The sequence below is a fragment of the Lepisosteus platostomus genome, chromosome 1, assembly GCF_059453375.1.
Source record: "Lepisosteus platostomus isolate fLepPlt1 chromosome 1, fLepPlt1.hap1, whole genome shotgun sequence".
Taxonomy (NCBI): domain Eukaryota; kingdom Metazoa; phylum Chordata; class Actinopteri; order Semionotiformes; family Lepisosteidae; genus Lepisosteus; species Lepisosteus platostomus.
In genome coordinates this window covers 19,154,113-19,181,483 of record NC_142611.1, presented here as the reverse complement: position 1 = coordinate 19,181,483, position 27,371 = coordinate 19,154,113, and the positions used below count along the sequence as shown (strand labels likewise).

The following is a 27,371-nucleotide window of genomic DNA, read 5'->3' as shown; positions in this document are numbered from 1 at the left end:
TGGACAATAAAAGGAGATGAAGATGCTCCAAAGAACATCACTTTATCTGTAAAGCATAGCCAGGCTTAGAAGATCATAGTCTGTTAATAATCAATCAGTGGCTGAAGAATTCCTATGTCCAGTAAGAGAGCACAAATGCCCAGTTATAGTCTCGAAATATCCACAAGTGATCATATCTGGGTATAGCCATGCTTAAGTGTATAAAACATTATTAAATATATTAAGTTTCTGTTCTTTTGATCCTTCCTACCTCTTGTTTGAAAAAAAATAATTTCCCGGAGATACTTAAAAAGTTGCAGTACATTGTATCCAAAGCACAGACTGAATATACGATTAAATATTTGTTTTAAGCTTTTTCTTCCACATGGTGTAGATTGACAGGCAATGAAAGCTGTTATGGTTGGTTTGAGATAAAGCTGAAGGTAAATGGTTTAATCAGTGTGAAATGAAAAATGCTTTGTTTCTCACTTATTTTTGAATCATTAAAGAGGGCAGGTTAGTTAAATATAAATAAATATCACAGAACAGATCTTTTACGGATTTTTGGTAAACAAAATAACATAGATAAATTGATTTAAAAGCATTGTGAGAGGCCCTTTCTGAGATGTTATGCTTCAACTTTGTTTAGACTAAAAGGAAACATTTTTTGTCAACTGTAGCTTTGGGAACACAAAAGATAATACAAAGATAAGGCTTCACGCACTGAAGCTAGTCTCAATGATACAGCTAAAGAAAAAAATAAAATTGGAGAAAAACACCGGGGACAATGAAACCACAATCTTCAATAAATGATTACAGCAAATCTGACACGTTTGGATGAGCATGCTTTGACTTGATATTTCATTATCAGTTTCACCTCCGAAGAGATAGGTAATGGACTGCTGAGCATGTTTAACAACGTTAACACATCCAAAACCTATACACACTCAATCTATAATAAATAGCCTTTCACAAAGTTAAGTACTGGATCTTAACTTGGCTGATGATATTGACAGGAAGTTGGAACTATTCTCCTAGTCATTATCCTCATTCTGTTAACCGCTCTAGTTATAGGTTTACATTTAACCTATGACCACACAGAGTACAATGCATCTTCCTCTTCATAGTGTCATCCAAGTGAACAAATCATAAATGGGTATTATTATTGCCATTACAGAGCATACAGTAGCTGGCTAATTCAGTGACAGCTAAGCATCAATACAAAGCAGCTGTCTAAGGATTTGTTTTCCAAAATAAAGTACATGGAAAGGTGAAGACAAATCACCTTGCCGGACTTGCCAGAACTTTGAAGAAAGAAACAACACAAAGAAGAAAACGACTTGCAAAAAAAGATTAAAGCTTTTGTTTTTGTTATGAAGATGTAAGGCATCATCTTTCTTTATGTTGACACAAATATTCTTATTGGCTAGTTTACATAGTTTTGCCATTTTATGTTCTTAGCCATTGGTGTGTTGGTTTTGTTCCACAAGAGAGGGCAGTAAAATGGCATTAGAAACGTATTTGTTATTATAAATAACATGATACTGTGTTCATGTGATCAAGGATGATGTGATCTGGGAGACTGGACTAGCTGGGATTAACCATGAAAAGTATTTTAGCTGTACAACTCAATATCGTGTGTGGCATGATGACACAGTGGCTAGCATTGCTGGTTCACATTGCAGGGGCCCTAGGCTTAATTTTGGGCCTGGGCTGCTACAGTATTTGTGTGGAGTTTGTATGTTCTCCTTGTGTTCACATGGGTTTACTCTGGGTGCTCCTGTTTCCCCCCACTGTCCAGAAACGTACTGGTACAGTAGATTAAATGGCTTCTGGGGAAATTGAACTCTGGTGTGAGTGTGTGTGTGTGTTTGTGTGTGCTCAGTATACAGTACAGTACTAGCATCCTGTCCAAGGTTGTATCATGCCGTTCTTCCATTGCTTGCTCGGATAGGCTCAGGGTACTCCGCAATCCTGAATTGGATAAATCGGTTAGAAGATTGATTGATCTCAATATTGTAAGAAATGGACAGAAATATGTATATATATATTTTTAAAACAAAAATAAGTCTTCTAGTTTCTTCTTGTTTGTACTCCATTGTGGTCTTATCTTAGCCCCGTTTGCCTGATCTGTAAGTTGTCAGTTTTAAAAAATCCAGCTGTGATTTGTTGTTTTGTAATTGGTGTGACCTGGTAGGTATCAGTCTCATTCTATCCGTATATGCAATTAAAACTGATACTGAAATGCTATATTAAAGCTTACTGTATGTATTTTCATGATATGTATTTAACATAATTCTTAAAACATAATAATGATGCTGAAAATTGGAAATTGGATGAACAGTACAGTATGTGGAGTTAGCTTTATGTTATACATGAAGGGAAAATATATTATTTATAAAAGGTGAAATGATTTTCTGAGTGTATTTTTCTTTTGTGTGTTTATACACTATAAAAACTGAAAGTTTAAATATTTACAAAAATAAGTTTTACAGAACTGCTTGTACTGGTTCCCATCAGACTCAGCTGTATCACTTTATGTCACTCTCGACCGGTCATTTAATCACTTTTAATTTCTCTGTCCTTTCAATACGATTTCCAATAGTTAATAATACTGCATTTTATTCCCTTCTCACTCTGAAATGCTTTGGATAAAATCATCTATTATACATCCCCATTATTTAATTTTATGTGGTTATAGGTCTTTGTTAATTATAAGATAAACTAAAAGAGTTCATTTTAAATGAGTTTTTAAAGAAAAAGAGGAAACACTGGCTCAGTCTCATAAATGGTTTAAGATATGGCATTCTACTGTTTAATGAGACAATGCTGAGTTATGCAATCTGGCCTTGAGAACAAAAAGTCTTAACATCAACTTCCTGAAGTACAGTACTGTACAGGTATGTGACCTGAAACATTGGCTAGTTTTGGGTTAGATCCATGAATTCTTTCATGGTAGTCATATTGGATTCCTGAGATGTAGATATCAGTTTCCATTCATCTATGGCAATAAACAAATCAGTAAGGCTTGTTTAATGGAAAATCTTCAGGTGAAAACACTTGTCAAGCTCTTTGTGTATAGATTATTACAACACAGCATATAAGAAAGACAAACATAAAAGTACCAAATACAATTCAAATGAACTCTCCCATATAATTCCACTTTTTTGTACATTTGAAATCTGAACACAATTTCTTTTTGAATGCTACAAGTCAGAAAGGTGACTATACATTATAGTATCCCAGTAGGTATACAGGATGCATACAAAATGCAGTCTGGTGATGGACTATTTTATATGACCTGTCAGGGTCAGGAACCCTTTTTTACTCTGACTTGATTTTCGTCTTTGCACTTTGCCATATATTCTGTAACAGACTGGCAACTCTTTACTGTATTTGTCCTGAATTTGAGTACTATTTAACTACCATCCAATTGCCATCAGTTGTGCAGAAATGTTTCAGAAATGCTACTTTAATATGTTTTTCACAGCCATTAGACCTACATATAAGTAGAATGTTGACAGAATATTTGTCTGTAGTAAGTACTTTTGATTTCCATGAAAAGTGAAGCAGAAAGTAGAATTATACACATTTAGTCTAGTAATTGCAACCTATATAAAATATTTCTATACTGAGCATCAAAAAACATCACTTATAACTGCATCAAATTTTACAAACACTGTATTTGTACAAACTGTACTTCTGAGAAGGATGTTTTGCACAAGATTGCATAGATGATATCTATGATATGGGATTAGGTTACATTTTCCTTGCAAACTGAGACAACAACATGCCTCTTCATGGTCTCTGAACCATACAGTAGATGCCACACATCATGTTACCATTAATCACTACAAATGAAGTTCCATAACAGTTAAACGATCGAGCCCATTCCTTCCCACTTAAACCTTGTCACTGAATGTTCTGTTATTCTGCACATCTGTGTCACCACACTGGCGTAAATCAAGGTGTTCTACACAAAACCTTGAGCCATTGTTCTTGAGGAAATTTTTCCAATGTTTACAAGTTCACAAAATGTGCAGCTCAGACACCCTCATTCTCTTACATCAGTGAACATGGTGAGTATTTGATACCTGTATGTTCATAAGACTGTTTGGCCACCTCCTCACTGTGGAACTCTTTCCCAATCATATCCATTTAGATATCAAAAGTACTTACATTCTATCCATATTGTCCTAAATTGTGAAAATGATATCATTGTATTATAATATTGTTTGAAACCGACCTTTGGAAAGAGAGTTTTAAGAGAAACAGCTTTGTTTCTTAGTAAACCTTAATGATGAGGTTAGAGTTGCTACTATCTTAAAATGTGGTAGTGACAGGAATGGGATGTGTTTTAAAAAATCAAAATGGTAGCCATTAGCTGAATGAGTATATAGTTTTTGCAAAAGGTAAAGCAATGTAAAAATAAATCAAATAAAATGGCATCAAATCTCCTATGATCTGAATTGATTTAGCAATCAATTCGTTTTTGGCTAAATACTGCATATATTGTACTGTATATCTGTAGCCTACAGTACATTAAATTTAAATTTAATTATATTAAATTATAACATGTTCACTGCAAAATACCTCTCATTCTTTAAACCCACCTACTGTATATTCAATATATATAAATATATTTATATGATTTATATAATTAAAGTATAATTATTTAGCAGACCCTTTTCTATTAAAAACAGCTGCCTTTTATTTTACTGAGCTTTTAATTTAGCTAATTTCACAATTAATATAATAACTGTGAGAGCAGGGCACAAAATACAAAAATATTAAAACACATATTCAGGCTTTAGATTGAGTTAAAAAATAAATATAAAGAAACAAAAGTTCATCCTTATGCTTTGACTAAAATTATGACGTACTGTATACCCCAGTGTTTCAGAATAGCAGTTGTTTTCCTACAGCCTAAACTACTATTTAGCATAAAGCGTTTTTCCGAGTGCCATAGATACAAACGTTTGCTCATAGTTTCTAGCCTTTGACATTTGACTAATGTCAATCAGCCTGACACTTTGATTAATTCAAAATAAGCTACAATAGTTTGGCCTGATATAGAGTTCACTAGGTGAATCCCAATTAATAAACTTTTTTTTCATATTTATCATATTTATTTCCAGGTATTGTAAATCCAGAAAGCAAAACAAAAAAGAAGTTAGTGCATTTCTAACAGTAGAAGGACGTTTTCTTACTGTATGCTAGAGCTCCACTTTTGTGTTCTTTAGCATATAACAACAACAATGGTGTGCAATGACATATGAGAAAACCTTGTTAGTAACAGCTTTAGCTTCATTAAAAAAATACCTTTTATTATGCTTCTAAGACAAGTATTTACATAAGGTCCCTCTGTCCCTCTTACCGAAAGTTTAAGGAGGCCACTTTGTAGATGATCTCTGAAGCCAGCATAGTCTTCATACTTTTGTATGCTTACAGAATGTACCATGGAGCCTGGTTGATTCTTGGAACCAACATTACAATTAAGCCATCCACACTTTTTTCCATCTACACATCAAAAAATATAAAAAGCCTACACCAGAATCACCTTTGCTGATAAATAGTGTGCAGGACCAGGGACTGTAGATAGGGATAAATTAATTTGTGAATTATTTAGTTTAGTCACACGAAGATTTCATTTTCTTTATGAATATTCATATTGCTCTGGTCTTTCTTAAATATTCTTAAATGACACAAAATGATAATCTGTTAAAACAGTAGAACCTTTGAAGTGAACTGCCTAGAGCTCTGAAATTGTTTTTTACAATGTCAGTAGCAAACAGTATGTACTGTACTGTGGTTGAGTGGTCCTGTGATAAGTTGAACTGAATGTACTGTACAGTAGTTACAGTACATGTCACTGGTTAACTTGATCTTTAAAGAAGTAGACTTTATTTATTGAGCTTATGAAGATTTGTTTCTGGGCACAAATAGTGCTTAATATTTAAGTAAATAAAGAACAGTAATTGAAAAACTTTTCACCTAGTTCAAAGCGTCAGTAAAACTGAAAAGAGTAAGCAGAACCAGAATCATACAGTATCTATTTTTTTCTCAAACTTCAAACAGAATTCCTTGACCTGTTAAGCTTTTGTATGTTAAGATATTATTAAAATGCCTTACATAAAGGTCTGCACTCTCGGTTCTTGTGTTAAAAAACTAATATGGGAGCAATTAGCACAATTTCAGTTTTTAAAGAACAGGTGCTTCCAAATTGCGTTGTACTCAGACTAAGGGACACTTGTGAGGCTTTTAAAATGGCTGAGAAATAATTAGGCTTTTAGTCTCTGCGGGTTTTGCCATACACCTGTGGTTTCCACTGGCTTAATCATATACTGCATGGCTTTACTGCATATCACTGATGAATTTAGAGATGTTAACTACTATGATGACGGTATAGTTTTATAATATGGGAGAAATTGTGTCTTGTGAGCTTTCAGGGACAATTGTCAGACACTGGGGAGAGAACAGTGAATAGGGAAGGTTTGGCTGGTATCCAAATGCAAATAGAGTTAGAAATTACAGGAATTAATCTAACTTCCTCATTTAGTTAAAACACCAATGATGTTTGTTCCCAGAAATCTCTATCCTGGTTTTTATAAACGTTTTAGAAATATTTTTTATGTTGTAAATAATTTAAGTATTTAATTATCAAACACTTCAATTACTTAGCTGTCAGGTGGTATTACAACTCATGAACTGAGATTTTTAATTAACAAAGAGTGCCTGTTAGGAGGACTAAAAAATTACTGCTCTGAAATCATAGACTCCACATTTTTCTTTCACTGGGATTCCTTCTCAAATTTTCACTTTCTGCCATCTTCTGCCTAGCGAAAGGTAGGTGAAGTATTGTCAATACTTGTCAGTATTATAAACACCAATCTCAACTACTGTAGCACTGTGCCATTGTGTTTTTAGAATCGGGAATACAAAGCACTTTTTTGAAATTATACACACATCTATATCTTAGAATTTTCCAATCTCAAGGGAGGAGTGAATAGTTAAACCTGTCTTGAGGTGAGAACAATGTTAACCTTGTCCACTCCTTCTCTCTTTCTTAGTGTCTCTGTCTCTCTGTATGTGACAGTGTTAACTAGCTTGTAGCCCCTCTTACTCTCCCAGAAGACCTTGTTTGAACATTGCATAGTCCCCTTTAAGATACACGGTGCAATCTGCCCAAACTACTGTACAGTCAGCTCTTGTGCTTTGAGAGCTGACATGTGGCTCTCTCTGTTTCTCCCCCTCAATACAAGTACTGTACCTCTTTTTCCCTTTTCTCTGCCACTGTCTTTCTCATTTCTCCATTAGACTCTCTTTCCACCTCTGCATAGATAAAGGACAAACAATGGAATGATTCTTGTGTATCTGCTTTTGTTGATTTCCATTAGTAATTCATATAAAATGTAGGATATTTCTAAGGGACACTACAGACTCTTTTAATGGATCAAGTAATGAACAGGTGTTTTTTATTTATCTTATGTAAATTCTACAGGCTTCTTCAATATTCATAATAACAGAAGCATCTAAACAGATTTTTTTTCTGAGAAGAGACCGATACAACATTAATATGAACATTAATTGCTTACACTTTGAATGACCTTCAACCAAAATGAAAGCAAACTGTACTGTATATTGCTAATATCAGTGTCTTTCATTTCTGCTGTGCTGAAGACATATTTTTATACTCAGAATGGCTAAGATAAATGTATTACTTTTTTCTCATGGTTATCTTTATCATTTTCTACAACTTAGTAGGGGAATTAGACAGTGCCAGGGATTATGATATTCCATTAATTTGTTTGAGATTCCACTAAAGCATTAAACAAGACTTTCTAAGACTTGAAATGAGTTTTTTCATGTATATTCACAAAGCCTAAAAATATAACTATCGGTTTATTTCATTTACAGAAAATAACAGTAAGGGTTACCGACAAAATTTCTGAAGGCAGACATAAGAAGAACTATGACAGAAGTACAGATGTTATATTAAAATTGCAGCCTCAGTTTTCTCAAGCATTTCAACCAGCTGTACTGAGATCTATGGCCCAGATGTCATGAGACCGAGCCTTAGTCATGTTACTAGCCAACTATGACAGGTACCTCAGCAGTGGGTGAAAAACTACATGAGAACTACCAGAGGTGGATTGTGAATACTTGGCCAAGGCTTTCTCAGCGTTTTGGCTGAGAGCCACCCCTGAAACTCTTTTGGTACCTGAAAGCTTGCAGTGACATCAGAGAGAGACATCAGTGAGCAACTCCTTCAACTAGAGTGCTGTGAAGCATTGCATTATGTCAAAAGACAAATGGATTTGCAGGAGGGTGCATGTCTTAAAATCTCTCATTTTCTCCCAGAGAGCAGAGTCTTATAATAATTGGTGATTCCAAATTAGATGGGTAAACAAACAAAAAAAATACTTGGTGATTGCTGATTCAGTAATTTTTTTAATGAATAGGCTCTACAATGAGAATTGTTTGTTGTTCAGCACCCAATGCTCAGAAACCAAAGTTCTCAGAGTAATTCGGAAAAATGTCCATACAAACATGTTTCAGGCATTAAGATTTTGAAATTTATTAGGTCTATTATCAATGAATATGAGAATAAAAAATCAGACAAGACTATTTGGGACATTATTCCCATTTAATTGACGACAGCCCGTTGATTCTAAAATCTAATTTAACCACATCTTGTAGGATCTCTGAAAATTACCATTAACTCTACAACTACAAATTGCTACAAATTACAGAAACTGCAAACTACTGACACCTCAACCCAACCTGTCCAGCACATAGAGGATGAGGATACAGTACATCTCAATAACTTAAGACTGAATCTCACAACAGCCTGAACAAACTGTTTCAAACAAAAATAGCTATGTAAATGCAGAGAGAGGCTCTGAAAACTAGCAGACAGGCATCATAATGAATTCAAAGAGCTTTTGCCCATTTAAGATACTAAATAGCAACCAGATTTCTCACCTGTTTCTAAATTGTGTGAATGCATTCTGTGAGTACTCAGACATCTTGACGCCAGCAACATCAGCATTTGACACCAGTGGACTTTCATATTGATTTCAAACCAGTTGCAAAAGCATACAAAAGTTGGATTAGTGTCTTCTTTCAAGAGTGACTTATTTTGCATTATTCACAAGAATTACACAATTATAAAAAACAAAAACAGATTTTGTTTTTTTTCAAAATATAATTAGAACCATACAATAATTGATACTAAATTTCTGTTAATACCATTTTAGGATTTCCATTATTCTAGTTAATTCTAGTCTAATATTGGGAAAAGTAGAAATTTCAGATTCTGGAAGTCTGAATTGTATGAAAAAAATTTCTGGGTTAATCTTAAAAATGTATACCTTGATTTTTCTCATACTCTTGAGCTTTGTGCTTTTTTCCAATTTGCTTTTTCTTGCACAAGCATTTGGTTAGTGGCAGCTCAATTACAATCTCATCTTGTATCTAAGGAGCTTTTTAAACCTTTTCAGTCCTGAAACAGCCTCAGTTAATGATTTTATCATGGCTTCTGACACTGAGTCAATTAATCCTATTCTTCTTCTGGACTTAAGTGTGGCTTTTGTTAGTGTCAGTCCTATTGGATCACATAGAAACCTATGTGGACATCACTTGTGCTTTCTTTCATTGGGTTGTCTTTTTGAGAGCAAATCTGTAAATTGTAGGTGTTTACAATCTGTTCCTTTCCTACTAATACATAATAAGTCAAGGTAGTTAATAGAATTCTGTATGCAAGAACAGTACCCATGATTATACTGTATGTACATGTTGCCACTTGGACAGATTTTCACTGATATGCTGATCATCAGCAGTTTGCTGATATTGAGTAATTTATATTTTTGTTAGCTAGGTTGTGTGAGTTGGAAGTCTGCAATTGAATAAATTAGGTTGAATTATAAAACAGGATATTATGTCCTGACACCAGATTGCCATGCAGACTATTCTTTGATTATTAAAATTTAACAATTACTCACCCACTTATTGTCAGTGAACACAGAATAGCAATACTTATACAGTAGGTGCAGTACAATTTTTCTTTGTTCTTCAGCACAGTGTGGTAACAAAGTAATTAACCAGTCTTTAAAAGACAAATATTTATTTGAGAAAGACACAAACATTTATTGTCCTATCTTCTACAGAAAAATAGAATTCACCGTCAGGCACAGGTACTGTATAGGAAAAGAGGGAACCTGTTCCCTGTCAAAGAAATTACCCTGTACAGGACTGTATTAATAAATGAATTAATAAATCCTAAATGAATGCGAACCTTTTCCTTATCCCAAATACTGTGTCACCAAACAAGTGAAAAAAATATTTTAGCCAGGTAGATATCACTATTATGAAATAAATATGTCCACAATTATAAGGCATCAGTCCCTTACCTAAGCCCAAGATTTGAACACTTTAGTGCTCAAATTTTCTGGATGTGGTCTGTCTGCTCTGCAAAAACAGGAGCTTACAGTTCAGATTCTCCTCAATGCATACTGTAGATCTATTCATGCTGCCTTGAGGTCCAGTTTCCCTGTATATTTTCTACAGGAAGGGATGGAAATTGATTTACCATCTGCATTTTTGACCATGATACCAATGCAAAAGTAACAAGATAAGACTGGAATAGTTGAGCAAAGAATGTCAATTTTCTTAAGGAATGGGCTAATGTGAGAAGTGAAACCAAACATGTTTATAGAATGCAAAGGAACAAGTAATAGGTTTATTCCATGCTGAAAAAAAGAAGAAAGAGAACACAACGTTTTGGCCGTGGAGCCAAAGTTTATGTATGTTTATTGAATACCTCCTAAAACATATCAATAGGGATTCAATCAAATGTTTTTATGCAAATTAGAAATATTTGACCTTGTGTTGTCATTTGAAGTTCATATTAGGACTCTCGCATTGTCAAAAAAAACAGCATAATATTAATAGTTATCATCCAGGTTATCTCAAGGACGGAGGCAAGAGTAGCACAAATGTGAGATCTTGTGACTCAAGTCCTTCTTACTCTGCCGAAGACCAGGCTCCACATAATTCTCATTACAATCTTTGAAATTGTCAAAAGTTTTAAAATTCACTTTTGAAATCAAATCTTAATGTGATTTAGTTTTCTTTTGTTATACAGAGATTTGACTTTTTGAAAAAAAAACATCAATAAAAGGGTTTATATGCTGTATGTTTTCAGTTTTTCATGGCACTCATGTTCTTTTGACATTAATTTATGCTTGTATTACATACTATTTGTACAGTAGCAAATGGATTTAAAACTGAATTCTTACTTTTTAAAAATTACCATAGTCCTGTTGTAATCAATTCTATTAAAACTGATTAATATTTTAAGCAATAATTGCACACTACTGTACATTAAAGTCCATCAGCTTACAGTAGAAGGAAAACAAACTCCTGGTAAAAAAAATACACCTTCTAACCTTCTTGTGTTCAGTAGGTGGAAAACATAAGACAAAGTCTTTTGAAGGACGTCTTTTGTATCCTCCTAAACATTCTCCTAAAAACACTTCTGATAAGCCTGTGGTTTCTACTTTTTCTAGATACACACAGACAAAAACAAAATACCTGAAAGAGTTCTTTCATTATTTATAAGCTGCCAGATGCAGCAGTGATAACATAACAGACTCTCTGAGAGGTGACAAAAGGAGTGAAGTGTAATTTATTTTGTCTTGAAAAACTACTGTATCTAAATGAACAAAAGGCAATAAAGGTTAATTCAATTCAGAGGAGTGGTACCGTTTAACTTCAGTTCTACTGTAGCTTAAAATCTTAATTGCATCGATTGTCATGGTGTGAAATGCTACTGTATATGGAATGGTGTTTCAGGGCAATAAACAGGTAAAATAATATTTTTTATTAAAATGATTATGAAATAATTACATATTACATTGCAACAGATCCTTCTATGGGGTAGAGTGATGGGAAAGACCTGGACACGTAGTCCTAATACATAAACCCATACGTATGTAAGTTGTTTTTATAGCTCTAGTAGGATCGGTCAGGTGTTTGTCAGAATTGTTCTAACCCTTGCTTCTTTATCAACCTAGTTTGGATACTTTTTCTAACTCTGTTTAGGGTTAGAGTGCTGATTGGCAGATACACTTTGGCCAAAAGTTGGGAATAATAAAATGTTTTCTCTGACAATCAGACATGGTAACCATCGACAGCTTATAACAGTCTTGAAAAACTAGTATGTGCTCTAATTCTTCTCTAGTCCTTTTCATACAACGTCTACTTTGTTTACACTTGCAATGTTACTGCTCTACAACCTAATGCTGCAGTCGATCTTTGTCTGGTCTCACTCGGTTACCTAGTCAGAGAAATCAGCAGGTGTCGTTGATTTCCCTAATTTTCCCATGTAGAATGCTCAGGCTCACCCAGCCATTCACTGGAGTGATGATGCACCTATTGTACAGTATTTCAGTGCTCTGCTCTGAGGTAATCACTCCAGCCTCTTTTGCTTCATCACAACATTAACAAATGTAATATTAACGCAACCGAGTCTTTCTGAAGCGTAAGGTCACTGTTTTTGTTTTGAGTTTTCTAGGCACATCTGCACAGAAAGATGTCTCATTAATAATGTAATTATAACTATGCATAAACTAAAGCATTTTAATATTAAATGCACATACACAGTACTGTATATTCAGCTCTTTGAAAGGTAAGATGCCAAAGATTTGCAAGGCATACTAAGTATTCTAGCATACACTTTCTAGACAGCACAGAAACTCTCACTCTCCAGTCTATAATTTAATAAAGAAAATACAATTTTTATTCTTTTTATTCTTTTTCTATGAAGAATAAATTTCAGTTCATATTAGCTGCTCTTTTGAGGTTATCCAAAAAAGCTCACTGTGCAGTAGAGAACTGACATAGACGTCTGTAGCCATTGACAGTGATCTTCTGGGATCCTCGGTTAAAATTGAAAATGACTGTGCAGCATCAGGGCTAAGGAGATAGGAAGGAAGATGCAAAGAGAGTACAGTGCATACCTTTTAAATTAATAATAAGATGGGCTGGGGAAAATCCCATGAATAAAAAATGCAGCTGCTTCTTCTTGGGAAAAAGGAGATTTTGGTGGGGGTAAGGAAATAAATCAGTGACAAATAAATTGCAGTCCAGCTACAGGATGTCACAGGGAAATTTTGATACACAGTTATAGCCACAGGATGTCTTTCTGTTGACACTACAGCCGAAAGACGTGTAAGGATTGTTGAAAATACATGAAGAAGAAGACAACTAAGAAAATAATATGTTATATTCCACTATCTTGGTGGCCAGCATAGTACCCTATGGCAATTTGTAATATTTTATGCAGTAATATAAACAATTTACAATATATACAGTAAAATGTCTCTCTAGAGAGACTGAAAATGTTATTTTACTGCATGTTTAATACTGTAAGTACCTAAATCACATGTTTATAAACGCGACACCAAGCATTTTAAAGCATATAATTCATGTTGAAAGTTCAAGTGATCAAACAGAGTACCTCTACGTTGCAGGACATTTGAATAGTGAATCTGGAAAAGAGAGGGGTAACTGCAGGGTGTATCTGGTTACACAATTCTGTTTTTATGTCACACAGTACTGTCAGAATAACAGCATACAGTAGCTGTCTTATAACAAATGTTTTGTGTTCTAGTCTGATATCAATATCCAACTTCACTCTTCAGTCTTTATTTCACTGCAATAAAGTAATATGCCAACCATCCTAAATCCTAAATCTTCTGTGAAGATTTGAAATGAATGGGGAAATAGCATACATTGTGTCTTTGCTTTAAGATTGTCACAGATGTTTTGCTTACAAGATGAACTTGTTTATTTTCTCTGACTCAACCGATAATGGCATTTCTTTCTCCCACTTTAGGTTGTTAAAATGATGATCATTGTGGTAGCCACTTTTGCCATTTGTTGGCTTCCCTATCACATTTATTTCATCATGACTGGGATATACCGGGACCTGAATCGGTGGAAATACATTCAGCAAGTTTATCTTGCTATTCTTTGGTTGGCTATGAGTTCCACGATGTACAACCCCATCATCTACTGCTGCCTTAACAGCAGGTAAGTAGACTGCATGTCTCAAAGTGAGTAATCAGAGCATCAAAGTGACAAGTAATTCTTGGTTTCCGAATATGCATGTTCTAAGCTAACAAAAGCTATTTTCAGTATGTCAGCACTGGAAAAACAACATTCCAAGTTAAATGGAATAAAGCTGCTAATGGTTCCTCAAAAAATAAAATACATTGCAACCAAAGACAGTTCGTAATGGGTTTTTGCACAAGAGGATGTGAACTAGACTGCTCTTTCTACTAAATCAACAGATAATTGACAGAGTTCTAAAAAAATCAGTAAATGCAATGCATCCTGTTGACTGTAAGATGCACATTATGACTGTGACTGCGCCACGTTTTGCAACCTGACATTTCAGTTATTCTCACACCTGAAGAAGGCTCCGCGGCCGAAAGGTTGTGTTTTCTTTCTTCTCTTTTCAGCATGGAATAAACCTATTACTTGTTCCATTTCAGTTATTAAATGTATTCCAGGTATCTTTTGTTTGTAACTAGAGCCAAAGTTAAACCAAAACAATGAAGCTGTGCCTAATTAGAAAAATAACTATGGTGAGTAGAAAATCTTAGAGAAATCGAAACTGAAAATACTGAGTATACAGTATGCTGAGCCTTTGGATGTTGAGGCCTGACTTGTGACTCAGGAAATCGGGCTCGTTCTTACTACTAGATCACACACCTGACATTTCATGCCTGGACACCAGAGGCATTCTCTTGCTGAAACATAGTTTTATCCCTGATGTCCTTCATGGAGTGTTTCCGGCACCTCTTGCCTGAAATATCCAACAAATCATTTGCTGTGTACCAGACTATCTCTGGTCTGTCCTGCCAGAAATTGTGGCATTCCATTGCTGATTGCAGGCTTACCTTTGTCTGTGTCTCTTCAGCTGCTTGCAGGTCCATTCTGATTTCTGTACCACCATGAGCTGTTGAAATTTGTTTTCATTGCAAAATGAAATCAACACACTACACTTGGTGCTCAGTTTACATATATTAGTATTATGTGCATCGGTGTTGATAGTACATGTGCTATTATCAAGGAATTTCCAGGAAATATAAAACATTATGAATGAATTGAAGAGTCCACTGTCCTTGATTCTAAGTTTAATCAGCATTGTTTGACATCTGACACCATGTTGTGGTTTTATTTCCAATATTACACAGATTGCTCACAACCTTGGATAGGATGATAAAGCCTCATCACAAGATTTCCCTATTACATTTTCCTGCCTATCCCTCTTGTGTTCATGGAATTTCTTGTTTTTTATCCAGATTTAAGTGTTCTTCTTACTGCTTCAGTTGTAAGTTGTAATATTGTTACAAATAGGGGGTTATGTATTTTAATAGAAAATACTGGAAATAATCTGAGCAGGATAATCAGTGGGTAAATAAAATAATGATAACCCCCAAATTGTACAGATATGTTGTTTAGTAAAGTAGAGGCACTTGAGATCTTTGTTCTCTGGTGCAGCTTTGGCAACAGAATAATATATCACTGAGTTAACCAAATATTTCTTACCAATGACAATGACATAAACTAAACAACACAACACATCACAACACATTACTTACAAACAAGGCATCTTGGTGACTTATGTTCTGAACAACCAGAAAAAACTCTGACTGCTATCAGCTATTCAAAGGTCCTATATACAGTACTGTAACACCTACGGTCCACAGGCCAAAAAGAGAGATAAATCTGCCTTCTAAACTAAACAGAATAAGACCTACAGTTGAATCTTTCTCTCCATAAATATGGATGCTACAATGTGAATGGGAAGCCTATTCTATAAATGCATCAACTAATCAAGAGAAGCTGTTTGTACCATTAAAACTCTACCAGGAAATCAACGATTCCTAAAAACAACAGAATTGTAAGCTATGTCAACAAGGTTCAGATATTTGAATCTGGTCTTAAAGGCTGCTCTTAACACTTTTCTAAGGCAAAACACATGACTGACTAAAGCTGACAGTAAAGCAAAGTTTTAATTCTTGATTTGACCTTCTGACATCTACAGTATTTGGAAATTTTTGTTTGACTTTTGGTTGTTGACTTTGCCCCTTAATTTTCAGTATGTTGTCTGTACATTATTGGATACTTTGCTCCATATCTTTGATCTCTTTAGATTCTGCTTTCAGCATTTCAAAAACTGGAAGTTCCTCTCACTTGTAAGAAAACCCCTGGAATTTGAAATCTCAAATTCCTCAGTATTATTAAAAAAATCAGTCTTTTGTTGCTTCCCTGCCCGCTTTAGTTAGCATAATCTAATTAAAATCCCCATGTATGCTATTTCAAAAAGATCTCTGTTAGAATTCTTTATGCTACTGTTTTCCTGAATTATAACAAAATCATGTCATGCATTTATTTGACTTATAATGGAATATATTATGTTACTGTGTGCCATAAAGATTTTTTTTTGCTTAAAGTGTAGAAGAAATTAATGGATTTAGTTCAGGTCCTTATCTATAGAAAGCAATTGATCATTGCTTAAATGATACCATATATTTAACACTTAAGCTGACTCGCTAGACATATTTTTTAAAGCTTCCAAATGGAAAAGGATGAACAATCCAGAGATCAATTTCACATTGCTCATTCTAAACAAAGAATACCAATTTCTGATGTCTTGAGACGATCAAGACCATCAGACATTTCTAGTGTTTTGGCAGTATGGTTAAGAATTTGTCTTCAGTGCTGTCATTTCAGACTTGGTCCCCAGCCCAGACGGCTTTCTCTAGTGTTACAAATTGTAAAAGATGACTCCAAGACAAAAATGTCCACTGTATAGGTACAGGCAGAGTGGGAGTTTCACACATACTGTACATATATTGTACAATAATCTAATAAACAAGTTCCATTTTTTCAAAGGAATTAAACAGAAATATACAGTACTGTGTCACCTTAGAAAATATGTAATGAAGCAAATGACTCATAAAATATTTATAAAAATACATCAAACTCTTTTCCAATGTTTAAGAGCTTAAAGAAAGAGATGGGAAACATTTAAATTACACACTGACATAGAAATTATGACGAACCTGTAATTGAGTGGGATTGAAGTAGTTTAGGCTGCAAAGAAACAATAGGTTCATTCCATGCTAAAAAGAGAAGAAAGAAAACACAACGTTGTGTCATGTTTTTTCTTTCTTCTCTTTTCAGCATGGAATAAACCTTCTTGTTCGATTAAGTGGGATTACCATTTAAAGTAGCTGCAAAGTAGTCCAGTCTTTCTTATCCTCAGAAGTTATGTATTCTTTATGTGCCTAATTGTTCCCTAAGATCACAAGATGCAGATTTGTTTTTATTAGTTCAAGGCACAGACTTCAGTCAGCTGAAGCTGGAGCTCTGATTCTCAGAGAACCCCTTATTAGTCAACATTAGGTATACAGAAAGTCTGCATTCCTAAACTCTAATCTGCAAAGCCGTCTTGCTAAAAATGTGGAGTATGTTTTACTGACAAGGCTTTCTCTGTAATTTTATAAAGCACTCTGGCATGCATTAACGTGTAGTAATTTGCATCACAGTAGTATATTCTTGCATAGGAGTGTCATTCTTGGAGTCATCATTCAAAATTCAGTTTATGATCTAAAAAAATAACTGTTTTATTCCTTTTTGGCTAATAATTGCATCTAAATATTCGAAAATGCTCACAACCCCCCCCCCCAAAAAATATCCAACCAGGATACCTCAAATTTAAAACATTATAATTTATTATATCCTGGGGATTTCTGTATCAGTTATAGATATTTTTTTCAAGAAGTTCAGCACTAGAGTATTGATATGCACTTGGATATAATTCATGATAATATTGGTTACAATAAAAGTATAAATCCTGTCAAGAAGGAAATCTTCATGTGATCTGAACTTGCAATGATTTTGTGCTGCCAGCCAGAAATATACTATGGAGTAGCCTTGAATCATGGTTGCCACTGATTTCTTTGCAGCAATGTCTTTTCTATCTCATTCAGTTAATCAAACATCTTGTCAGGCATCCTAGATTTATTTTTTTAATAAATTTCCTAGGAGTTTGGTGTGGGAATTATTTTGGCTGTTGTGTTTTTTAATTTCATTATGTTTTGTAATGTTTCTTTAGAAGATCTGGTAACATGAACTTTAAACCTGAGAAACAACTGGAAAAATGCAATAAAAATACAACCCACCATCCCCAAAATGAAACTGGGTACAAATTACAACCCGAAATGTTATCTTGAAAATAAGATGTAGGAGAGATTTTTTTTTTGTTTCTTAAACTTCCTATTTCTGTTTCAATACCAAAAAGTTAGTCCTTGTTTCCCTGCATTCATTGTTTTGAGGCCTGTCCCATCCCTATTATTGCCCTTGTAGCAGCCTCTTGATTCATGTCACAGATATATTTGGGTTCTCACTACTTTGTCTTTATGGTCAGATTACCATTTACATCCAAGCTTTGATGTTGTCTGTTTCTACTGAATTGTACTGTAAATGTAATTTGTATTTTAGAAAATGTTCACAGAAATAAGAAATATGAAGATGTTTCACTGAATATAAAGAAAATCTGTCCTCTGATTCTTTTCCAAGTTTTCCTAGTATCATCAGCAAATTAATCCACATTCAATTAACTATTCCGAGGTGTCCTAAATTCTTGGATGGTATTATTTTTAGATAATATGTGCCTGATTGGTGTGTTACCTTACTTAAACAGAGGCAGATTAGGTGTGTTTTAGGTATTGTAGGTATTTTTTGAATGATACACAGAAAAACTGTAAAGGAAGATGATCTGATAGTATGCTCAGATACCACAAGGTCCTAACAGCTTTTGATTGAGTTATTTTCATTTCTTTACCATTCTTTAAAAAGATAGAAAGGCTGAGCATAGTAAGAGCATTCCATTTACAAAAATGTCATCTGTAGAAGCAGTCTACAGCAGGTACTTTCATGAGTCATTTAAATAAGCAGGTTCTTCTTGTGGTGTATGCATTACCTGTCAATGTGTAAAAGAGCATCCTGCTGAGCTACAGCATGGTTCTTGTCACAATCAAGTATTAGAGGAAGATACATCAAAGCAGTCAAAACCACAGGTGGTAAAACTTTGGAGACTACTAACACTTTTTTTCTTATTTCACATTACTGTATGTAGAGTTACATTTTTCACGCAAGTCTAGAATTATCATTAAGTTTAATGATGCTTTTGCAGGCAACTGGGGCAAAAACCTTGTTTCTTTATCACAATCTGATATTGTAGGACCTCCTGGGACTGTGGTTTCTTAAGAAGCTATAGTATATTGTTCCAAGGGTTGAATGAATTTTGTTTTATGTTGAACATACTGTAGCTTCCTTGGGTTGTCCTAAGCAACAGCAACCCCTGTGAAACACCTGCGACAAGATTATTGGACCCCCTGTGGTTTTGTTTTTAAAGACAATCAAGCAAAATAAAAGCTGCAATGAAATTCTGCTTACTTAAATACAACTCAGTCCTAAGAAATGATTTTTCGGGACACACAGGGTAACACACGTGAGGAAACCTTTTGTCATCCATCACCATGGGGAAGGCAAAGACCTGACAAATCAAAAGAGACCAATGGTTGTTGATCTTCTCAAATCAGGTAATAGATACAAAATATACATAAAAAGTTAAATATACAGTACCACTTGGCATTATTAGGGCAATAAGTTCAAAACCACTAAACAGTGGGAAACTTACCAGAAAAGGACAAAAGTGCATCATATCCTCACACACAAAGAGGATCATGGTGAGGAAGGCAAAAAAAGAATCCAATGTCACATTTGGAGAACTGCAGTGTCTGGTTGCATCTTGGTGTTACCAAGTTTCCAAATCAACAATCAGATGGTACATGCATGCCAACAGGCTATTTGGAAGAACTGCCAGAAGAAAGTCAAATTGAAGTGGTTGGAATTTGCTAGACGCTATTGGGACTTTGATTAGAACTGAGTGCTATGGTCAGATGAGATCAAAATTGGACTCTTTGACCATTCATGCCATCAGTACATTTGGCGTCACCAGAGGGACACAAAGAAAACAACCTCATACCCACCGTGAAATATGGCAGTGGATCGATGATGTTGTGGGGGGTTTTTGTTGCCACTGGCCTTGGGGCCCTAGTTAAGATCAATTACATCATGAACTCTACTAAGTATCAGTATATTCTGGCCAAAAAGCTGCGACTTGGTCGCAGATGGACCATCCAGCATGACAACGACACTAAACACCTCAAAATCATCAATGAAATGCTTGACTTAAAACAAAATCAACATATTGCAATCTCAGTCTCTGGACTTAAACCTGATTGAAAACCCGTGGTCTAAATGAAAAAGGCTACTCCATAAGGACATCAAGGAAAATTTCTGCAGAGAGGAATGGTCCAAGATCCCTCCCAGTCCCAATCTACAAACTTATTAAACGTTATAGGAAAAGGCTTTGTGCTGTTATCTGTGCCAGAGTAGGTTGCATCAAGTAATAGAAGCATGAGATCTGATTCATTTTGATACCTATGTATGTATTTGAGAAAAACTGTATTACTCAGAAAATTATACTGTATTTGTTTGAAAAGAAATTGTAATGAATGCTTTGAAAATGTCTTTATATACTTGAACTTAAATACAAGCCCATAGTTGTTTTCATTTTGGGGACATAAAATATATATTTTTATTTGTGCTATTTATTTTATACAGCTTTTTTTGTGCATCTTTATCAAAGGTGCTAAAAATTCTTGAGCCCACTGTAAATCATGTGTTTTTTGTGATTTGATCCCCAATCTTGGTTGAAAATCTGTTAACAGAGAAAGTAGTTCATTGCTCTGTGTATTACAATATCTATCTTTTTTCCATTTAGGTTCAGGGCAGGGTTCAAGCGAGCATTCCGATGGTGCCCATTCATTGAATTCTCCAGCTACGATGAGCTGGAGTTGAGAACCACACGATTTAACCCAGCCCGCCAGAGCAGCATGTACACAGTCTCCAGGATTGAATCCAGTACGACTGTTGTCTTCGAACCCAATGAGGGAGACAATCCCGACTGTGCAAGGAAGAAAAGTGTCACTTCACGATATACCAGCATCAATGGCTGTTCTGGCAACAGTACTAAAACATCCCGGAGTTCGAGTTTTTACAGCACCACAAACACCTCGGTAGAGGACTATTCCTGAAGCCTTCAGATAGAAACACTGCAGTGTGGACAAAATAATCTCAATGTATAGATCAACCTGTAATTTGCTATATAAACTTCAGTGTACAGTATTGTTCAAAACATTGGGTTATCAACTTATGACTATCCTATATTCGTTCTACAACATTTAGGACTTAAATAATTACTGTAGGTTTGCAGTATATTTGGATTCACTGCCATTTTGAAAACTACAATTAGGTGAGTTGCATGGTGCAATAGTATCTGTTCAGAAATATTCTTGGTTAGTATTCTATTTATACACATTTACTAGCCCCAGAAACTAAGACATCCAATATAATATTAGATCTATTTACCCATTTCACGTATTGATATTATACCATATACAGTAATTTCTTCTGCAAATAAACTGACATCATCTAGAATTTATACTTTATAGACCATACTGCTTGACTTAATGGCTTAATATTTCAAATACACTGTACATGTACTTATTAGTTTTTTACTTACTTTGAAGTCAAAACCAACTTTGGCTTCCAGAAATCCTTAACTTCAGACATGTGACAACCTTTCATCTTTTAAGTATGAGATGAGATATTCACACTGTGGAAGTCATCTCAGCTGACAGCTGCTTGCTTGACTTGAGTCCTGCAAGCTCTGTAAATGTTGGTCATGCCTTGTTGGTCATTTGATTTTGAACAGTCCTGTTTTTTAACCATTGTATTGCACATCTCTATTTTCAACAATTCATCGGTTTCTTTGTTGTTTCCACCATAACGTTGCCCCCTTTAATAAGTTTGCCAATATTTACATGTTGTTCATGTGATGTTTCTTTCTTCAAATCTGGAAGACAATTCAACTTCCATTTTACATTTATTTTCAGTTTGATTTCGGCATCAGCAGTGGTTTTTGATTTGGTATGATTTTATTAAAGTGTTGCAAATGCAAGCACATTTCATATATTTAATAAACTGCTTTAAATTGTCTTATTGTATTATATTGTTTTGAACATAATATGATATAAAATGATTAAGCTACAAAGAATAACTTTATTATGGGAAACTTAATAAATATTTCTAACAATCAAAATAACCCAGTTTTGCATAATACTGTATTTAAACACACAAACAAATGTACACACACAGAACAGCAAGTGGAGTTTATGAATTTCTTTAAAATATTATTTTTAGCAATATGTAGCATAAATATTGCCATCTTCTAGATGCTAGCTAGAGGAAAACTTTGCTATTTGATTGCTGTTAATTCTGTTTCTGAAACAACATCAAGAAATTTGAAATAATACAATACTGATGAGGCACATATCCTTCACATTATTTAATTTGAAAAACTGAAAAACCTGTCATTACTTATCACTATTTTTCAGGGAGAAGGAAAGTTTAAATGAACAAAACGCGTTCAAATGTTTAATTAGCTTTGATGGTATGTACATACAGAAACCTATCAAGTCTGAAACTGGTCAACATTTGCTTCATTTAATGAAGTTTTGTGCATGTAATTTACCTAAACAGTGTTTGTTCTATAGTCTTCTGCTTATGCTGTTCCTGCTGCTACAACCTAACCCCTTTCATCTGAGCTTTAGTTGTGTTCCAGCTATCTTAAGAATATTTTAAAATTCTATAATTTTGACAGAGTTGCATCAATAATAAATATAACATTGCATTTAAATACAAATATAAAACTTAAAATCAAAGATTTTTTAACAGTTGCCTCTTACAGTAAAACTTGCCTTTCATATAAATAAATGGTTATAAGCCATCAACATCCAATATGTCATTCATCTCCAGGTTATGTTGTATCCCTTGTTAAGTTTTTGAAACAAAAGTCTAAAGACTTATCTTGACCTTTTCTAATGTTACCACTCTGTCTATAATTTATAAACAGATAAACAGTACAGAATGAATGTCTTTTAATGTATTTACATTAAAATATCAGCTTAGATTGTCTTACAGTAGGAATAGAGATGTATATCAAATAGTTTTTTTTAAGTATTACTGCTATAATGGGGTGAACATCTTTTTATATTACGTGTATGCGTAAATGTACTCTGTGTTATGCCTAAACAATTGATATTCTGAAATAGCCTTCTTGTTTTGTAAATAGTACATTTCAAATGCTTTTTGACACTTCTGAAAATCGTGTGAAACTGATTCTGTACAAGTGCCATGATTGTAGTTTGTCTTGTGCTGTGGAGTCATATAACTCTAATCTCTAGACAATATAAATCCTTACACCTATATTGTGTACGCTGATACACAATCATAATTTAAGTCTGTAACATTGCTGAGAAGTTTAATTCTTTCCAACACAGGTACACAATTTCCTGTTTCATTCCAAAGAAAAACAAAACATTCAACATCATTTAGATTTGTCATAGGTGGTATTGATGTTTATATTTGTCCATTATTAATAGGCTGCTAGGACTTTTGTACAGTATGACCAGTTCTATGAACAAAATGCTTTGTCAGGTTGCAAATTATTTTTTGCATTGCCAGTCTGAGATACACCTTTGCTTATAACTGCCATCACTGAGTTACTCTGCACTCTTCCCAGAGATGGAATACTACTTTGTGTCACAGCTCTCTCCAAGCTGCAGGGAGAGGGCTGTTCTGTCAGAATGAGCTACTCAAAAGGGTGAATGCACTGGAAACTGTCTGCCTCCTGCAGTGACATTTAAAAGCCAAAGTGTCCTAGTTATAAGAAACATGCTTCAGTTTGTTTAACTTTGTTTTAGCTCCTGGAGAAAAGCTCTGAAGTCGCTTATAACTGTGGTACATTCTGAGTGTGTGTATGTGGATGTGTGATCAGACTTTGGAGGTCTAATACCAGCTGCTTGTGAGGAGCCTTACAAATTATAAAGCAGACTCGTACCTCATGGCTGAGATGGCCACTGCTGGAAGCCATCCCAAGATCAGAGGCCAAACCTTGAGGAGCACAACAAATGAAACCTCTGACCCTTTCCCTGAGTCAGGGTCTTCCTGCAAGGTGCTGTTAAGGCACAACAGCAGTGAACTGAAAAGAAAACAAGAATGTGGCTCAAAGCGTTCTATTTAATTAGCTGATAGTCAGAAGGCTTCAGTGTCCTGTATTTCATATTAAGTATATTTTATGAGTACTTACAAATTTAGCATGTTTTCTGCAGTGAACTGATGAACAGGTAGAAGTCACTACTAGTCAAATGCATGGTATTTACTTTGAAGTACTGAGTTGGATAACTTGTGTAAACAGCTGTCAAACTCATTCCATGTTATTGTCATACTGTATGTGTACAATAATGTGACATGCAGCCCCCAAACTAGGCATTTCAAGGGGAATTCTTAGGATTAAATTTGCTGTGAAAATTTGTGTTTCCGTAAATTCTGACTTCATAAAACCAGGTTTATTAAATCTTAAAAATAAATCTGGTTTATTTAAATAACACAGGTACTGTATACTGTACTAAATGTATCCAGAAATGTTTAAATACTGGCTTGGCTTCTTCAGAGCTGTTTTGCTGTTTATTTTGCAGCTGCTCTGAAAGTTTATAAACTGGTCTTGTTATTTAACCTTAAAAGACCTGGTTCTGGTAAAGTATGTCAGCATTACTTAAAACTGAATGTATTTTAACATGTAGTGAAGTGAATGATAGCTTTTTTTTGTACATGAAAATGTAATACACAATGGAAATGACTTTTGAATGTACTCGCTCATTTTCTGGGGTTTATATAATAATTTGTAAGAATGACCAGAACAATGCACTCGTTTAAAGTTCGATTGTTTCATTTAAGACCACCAATGTCACTTATTTACATTATTTGTCTGGCCAGGAGGTGTGAGGATTTCTGTATTTACCTGGCATTAAATGGTTTTAGCTATAATAGATATGTAGCCTTGCATCATTTTATTTAGTTAAACCAGAGGGAAATGCTTTTTTATATGCATTTTCTGAACACATTTAATCTGTAGAAATCTCAGTTCTAAGCCCTACATTATTAACAGCTGAAAAGCAAATTGTGAACTGTGAAACACTGAAAAGTGTTGCATGGTTAATACGTTTAAGTAAATAATGTAGGAGAAACATTATAGATTTAAGAACTGGTGCTTTATCATATTAACTCTTACAGATATAAAACAAAATCTCAATGAAATAACACATGAAATGGACAATATAAAGATAGATTTACAGTACATGTATTTATTGGAGACATTAACAGTAGGCCTATACATACAGTACCTTTTGATTTTTTTAAACTTCTACCAAATGTATTATTTGTTTAAATGTAAATTAGTATTAATTATATTACAATGACAGATAATACTTAAAAACAAACTTGTCAGTGATGATTTCTGCAAATACGATTCAACACATTTTCCTTCATTTCAGTGCACATTTTGATTGCTGTAACATGCTAATCACTGATATTGTGAAATGCATTTTCTGCCGTTACGAAATACAAACATTCCCCGTGAACGTTAAGTATGTTAAAGGGTGAGAAAAGCAATGTACTATATGTGAGGTGATATGAATTAAGCTAATTTCTTACAATAAAGGGGGTGTAAATCCAGTTTTCCAACCTCAGGAAATGTAGTCACCTGTTTCCTTTGGTAGCATTTTCTGATTGATACTCTTGATTAACTCATCTGTTGACTGCTCACAAAATATTAGCACATAGAATTTGATAGACATGCAGGCCATAATCACATCATTTAAAAACAATGGGATTATTCAGTAGGCAAAAGAGCAGTGCTGAACACATCACATACAGTAGACTGAAAATGAAGCAACAGTAAATGTATTTCATTTTGTAAATACTGTAGCATGTAGTTGTGACGTATCGCCAGTCTTAAATAATTAAGAATTATTTCAGATTAAGAAAAAGTACAGATATTGCATTATGGCAATATCCTGAGTGCAGGACTTGTCAAAGATCATTGCTCATCACTGTCTAAGCCTTCAGAAGGACTGTTGGATTTTTTAGACCTTTGTCTGAAACATGCATTAATATGGTCAGTGTACAAGTTGTTTAAATCACCTACATTTAGGCTACTAAATTGCTACTTCTTTCAATTGTACTTTTATTAATAATAGGTATTAAATGCCAGACCATTATGGATGTATCAAAAACTGTAGAAAATGGTCTTTTGTAGTACTGGATTCCTGGTTTAGATACTAAACATTGTACAGTAGTGTTTTTGTCACTTTGGCTTGTTACAATTCTGTTCACTGTTGTTTCATACCAATGTTTGTCTTTTCCATTGCTTGAGGGTCACATACTGCAATTATTTTAAGCAACTGCAGCCACAGTAGCAAAATTTGCTTAGCAAACACCCTAATTCATGGCAACATATTGTAACAATTTTTTATTCCAATTCAGATATAATCATTTAATTTTATTTATCTAAGTGGATAAACGAAACCCTTTGCATTAGTACACAGCACTGACTGATTTAAGATACTTATAAATCATGCTGGTGTGTGACCCTCAAGGACTGAGACTTGTGGAACACTGTTTTTAGAGTCATTAAAAAAATAGCAAATTGATCGCACATGTGTGTAAAAGCCCAGATAGCTTGTCATTTTTCTGTGCGTTATTGAAATTAGTCTTTGTCTTAAAAGCTGTTTTTGAAATTATAAATGAGTGGGTATTTTTGTTATACTTTTGTTAATGGTGATGTGTCATAACAAATGATTATTTTATATTAGTAATATGCAGAAAATGGAAAATAAGACGTATACAGTAGCATAGCAAATTTATTTTTGTAAAAAACATATTTAAATAGCCACTATAGATGTATCGGTGCAGTTACAAATTGATCTGTTTGGTTATTTTAAGCATAGTGTTTTCTGCAAACGTCATTTTGTCTGCTTGCTTAAGTATTTTCAGTAACCATTTTGAAATAAAGCTGTATTTATTCTTTATTGGATAATTCTGTATTCATTTTTATCATACCTCCTTAGTTTCAACACCACAATATTTAAAATCTGTAATAATACACATTTAAGTTGGTTTTGTTGGATACTGTACAATTAATTAGGATGAGCTAAACTGTATTTACAGTATTGACTAAAGATTAAAATGCTTTCATTTCCAATTGTAAACACCTACCTGTATCTAAAAACATCTAAACCTACTGTACTTTACTGTATGTCGCTACTGAAGGTAGTATGATC

General features: G+C 34.3%; 1 protein-coding gene across 1 annotated transcript in view; it reads left to right on the top strand.

Annotated features, from left to right (window-relative positions):
- The window catches only part of LOC148677815 (neuromedin-K receptor-like), a 62,236-nt gene extending 38,779 nt beyond the window's left edge, over window positions 1-23,457 (top strand). Inside the window, exons 4-5 of the mRNA XM_088626574.1 lie at window positions 13,880-14,076; window positions 20,912-23,457. Of these exons, the coding sequence (XP_088482700.1) occupies window positions 13,880-14,076; window positions 20,912-21,224 (510 nt within the window). The 3' untranslated portion in view covers window positions 21,225-23,457. The remainder of the gene's footprint in view (window positions 1-13,879; window positions 14,077-20,911) is intronic.
- Window positions 23,458-27,371: the final 3,914 nt, after the last annotated feature.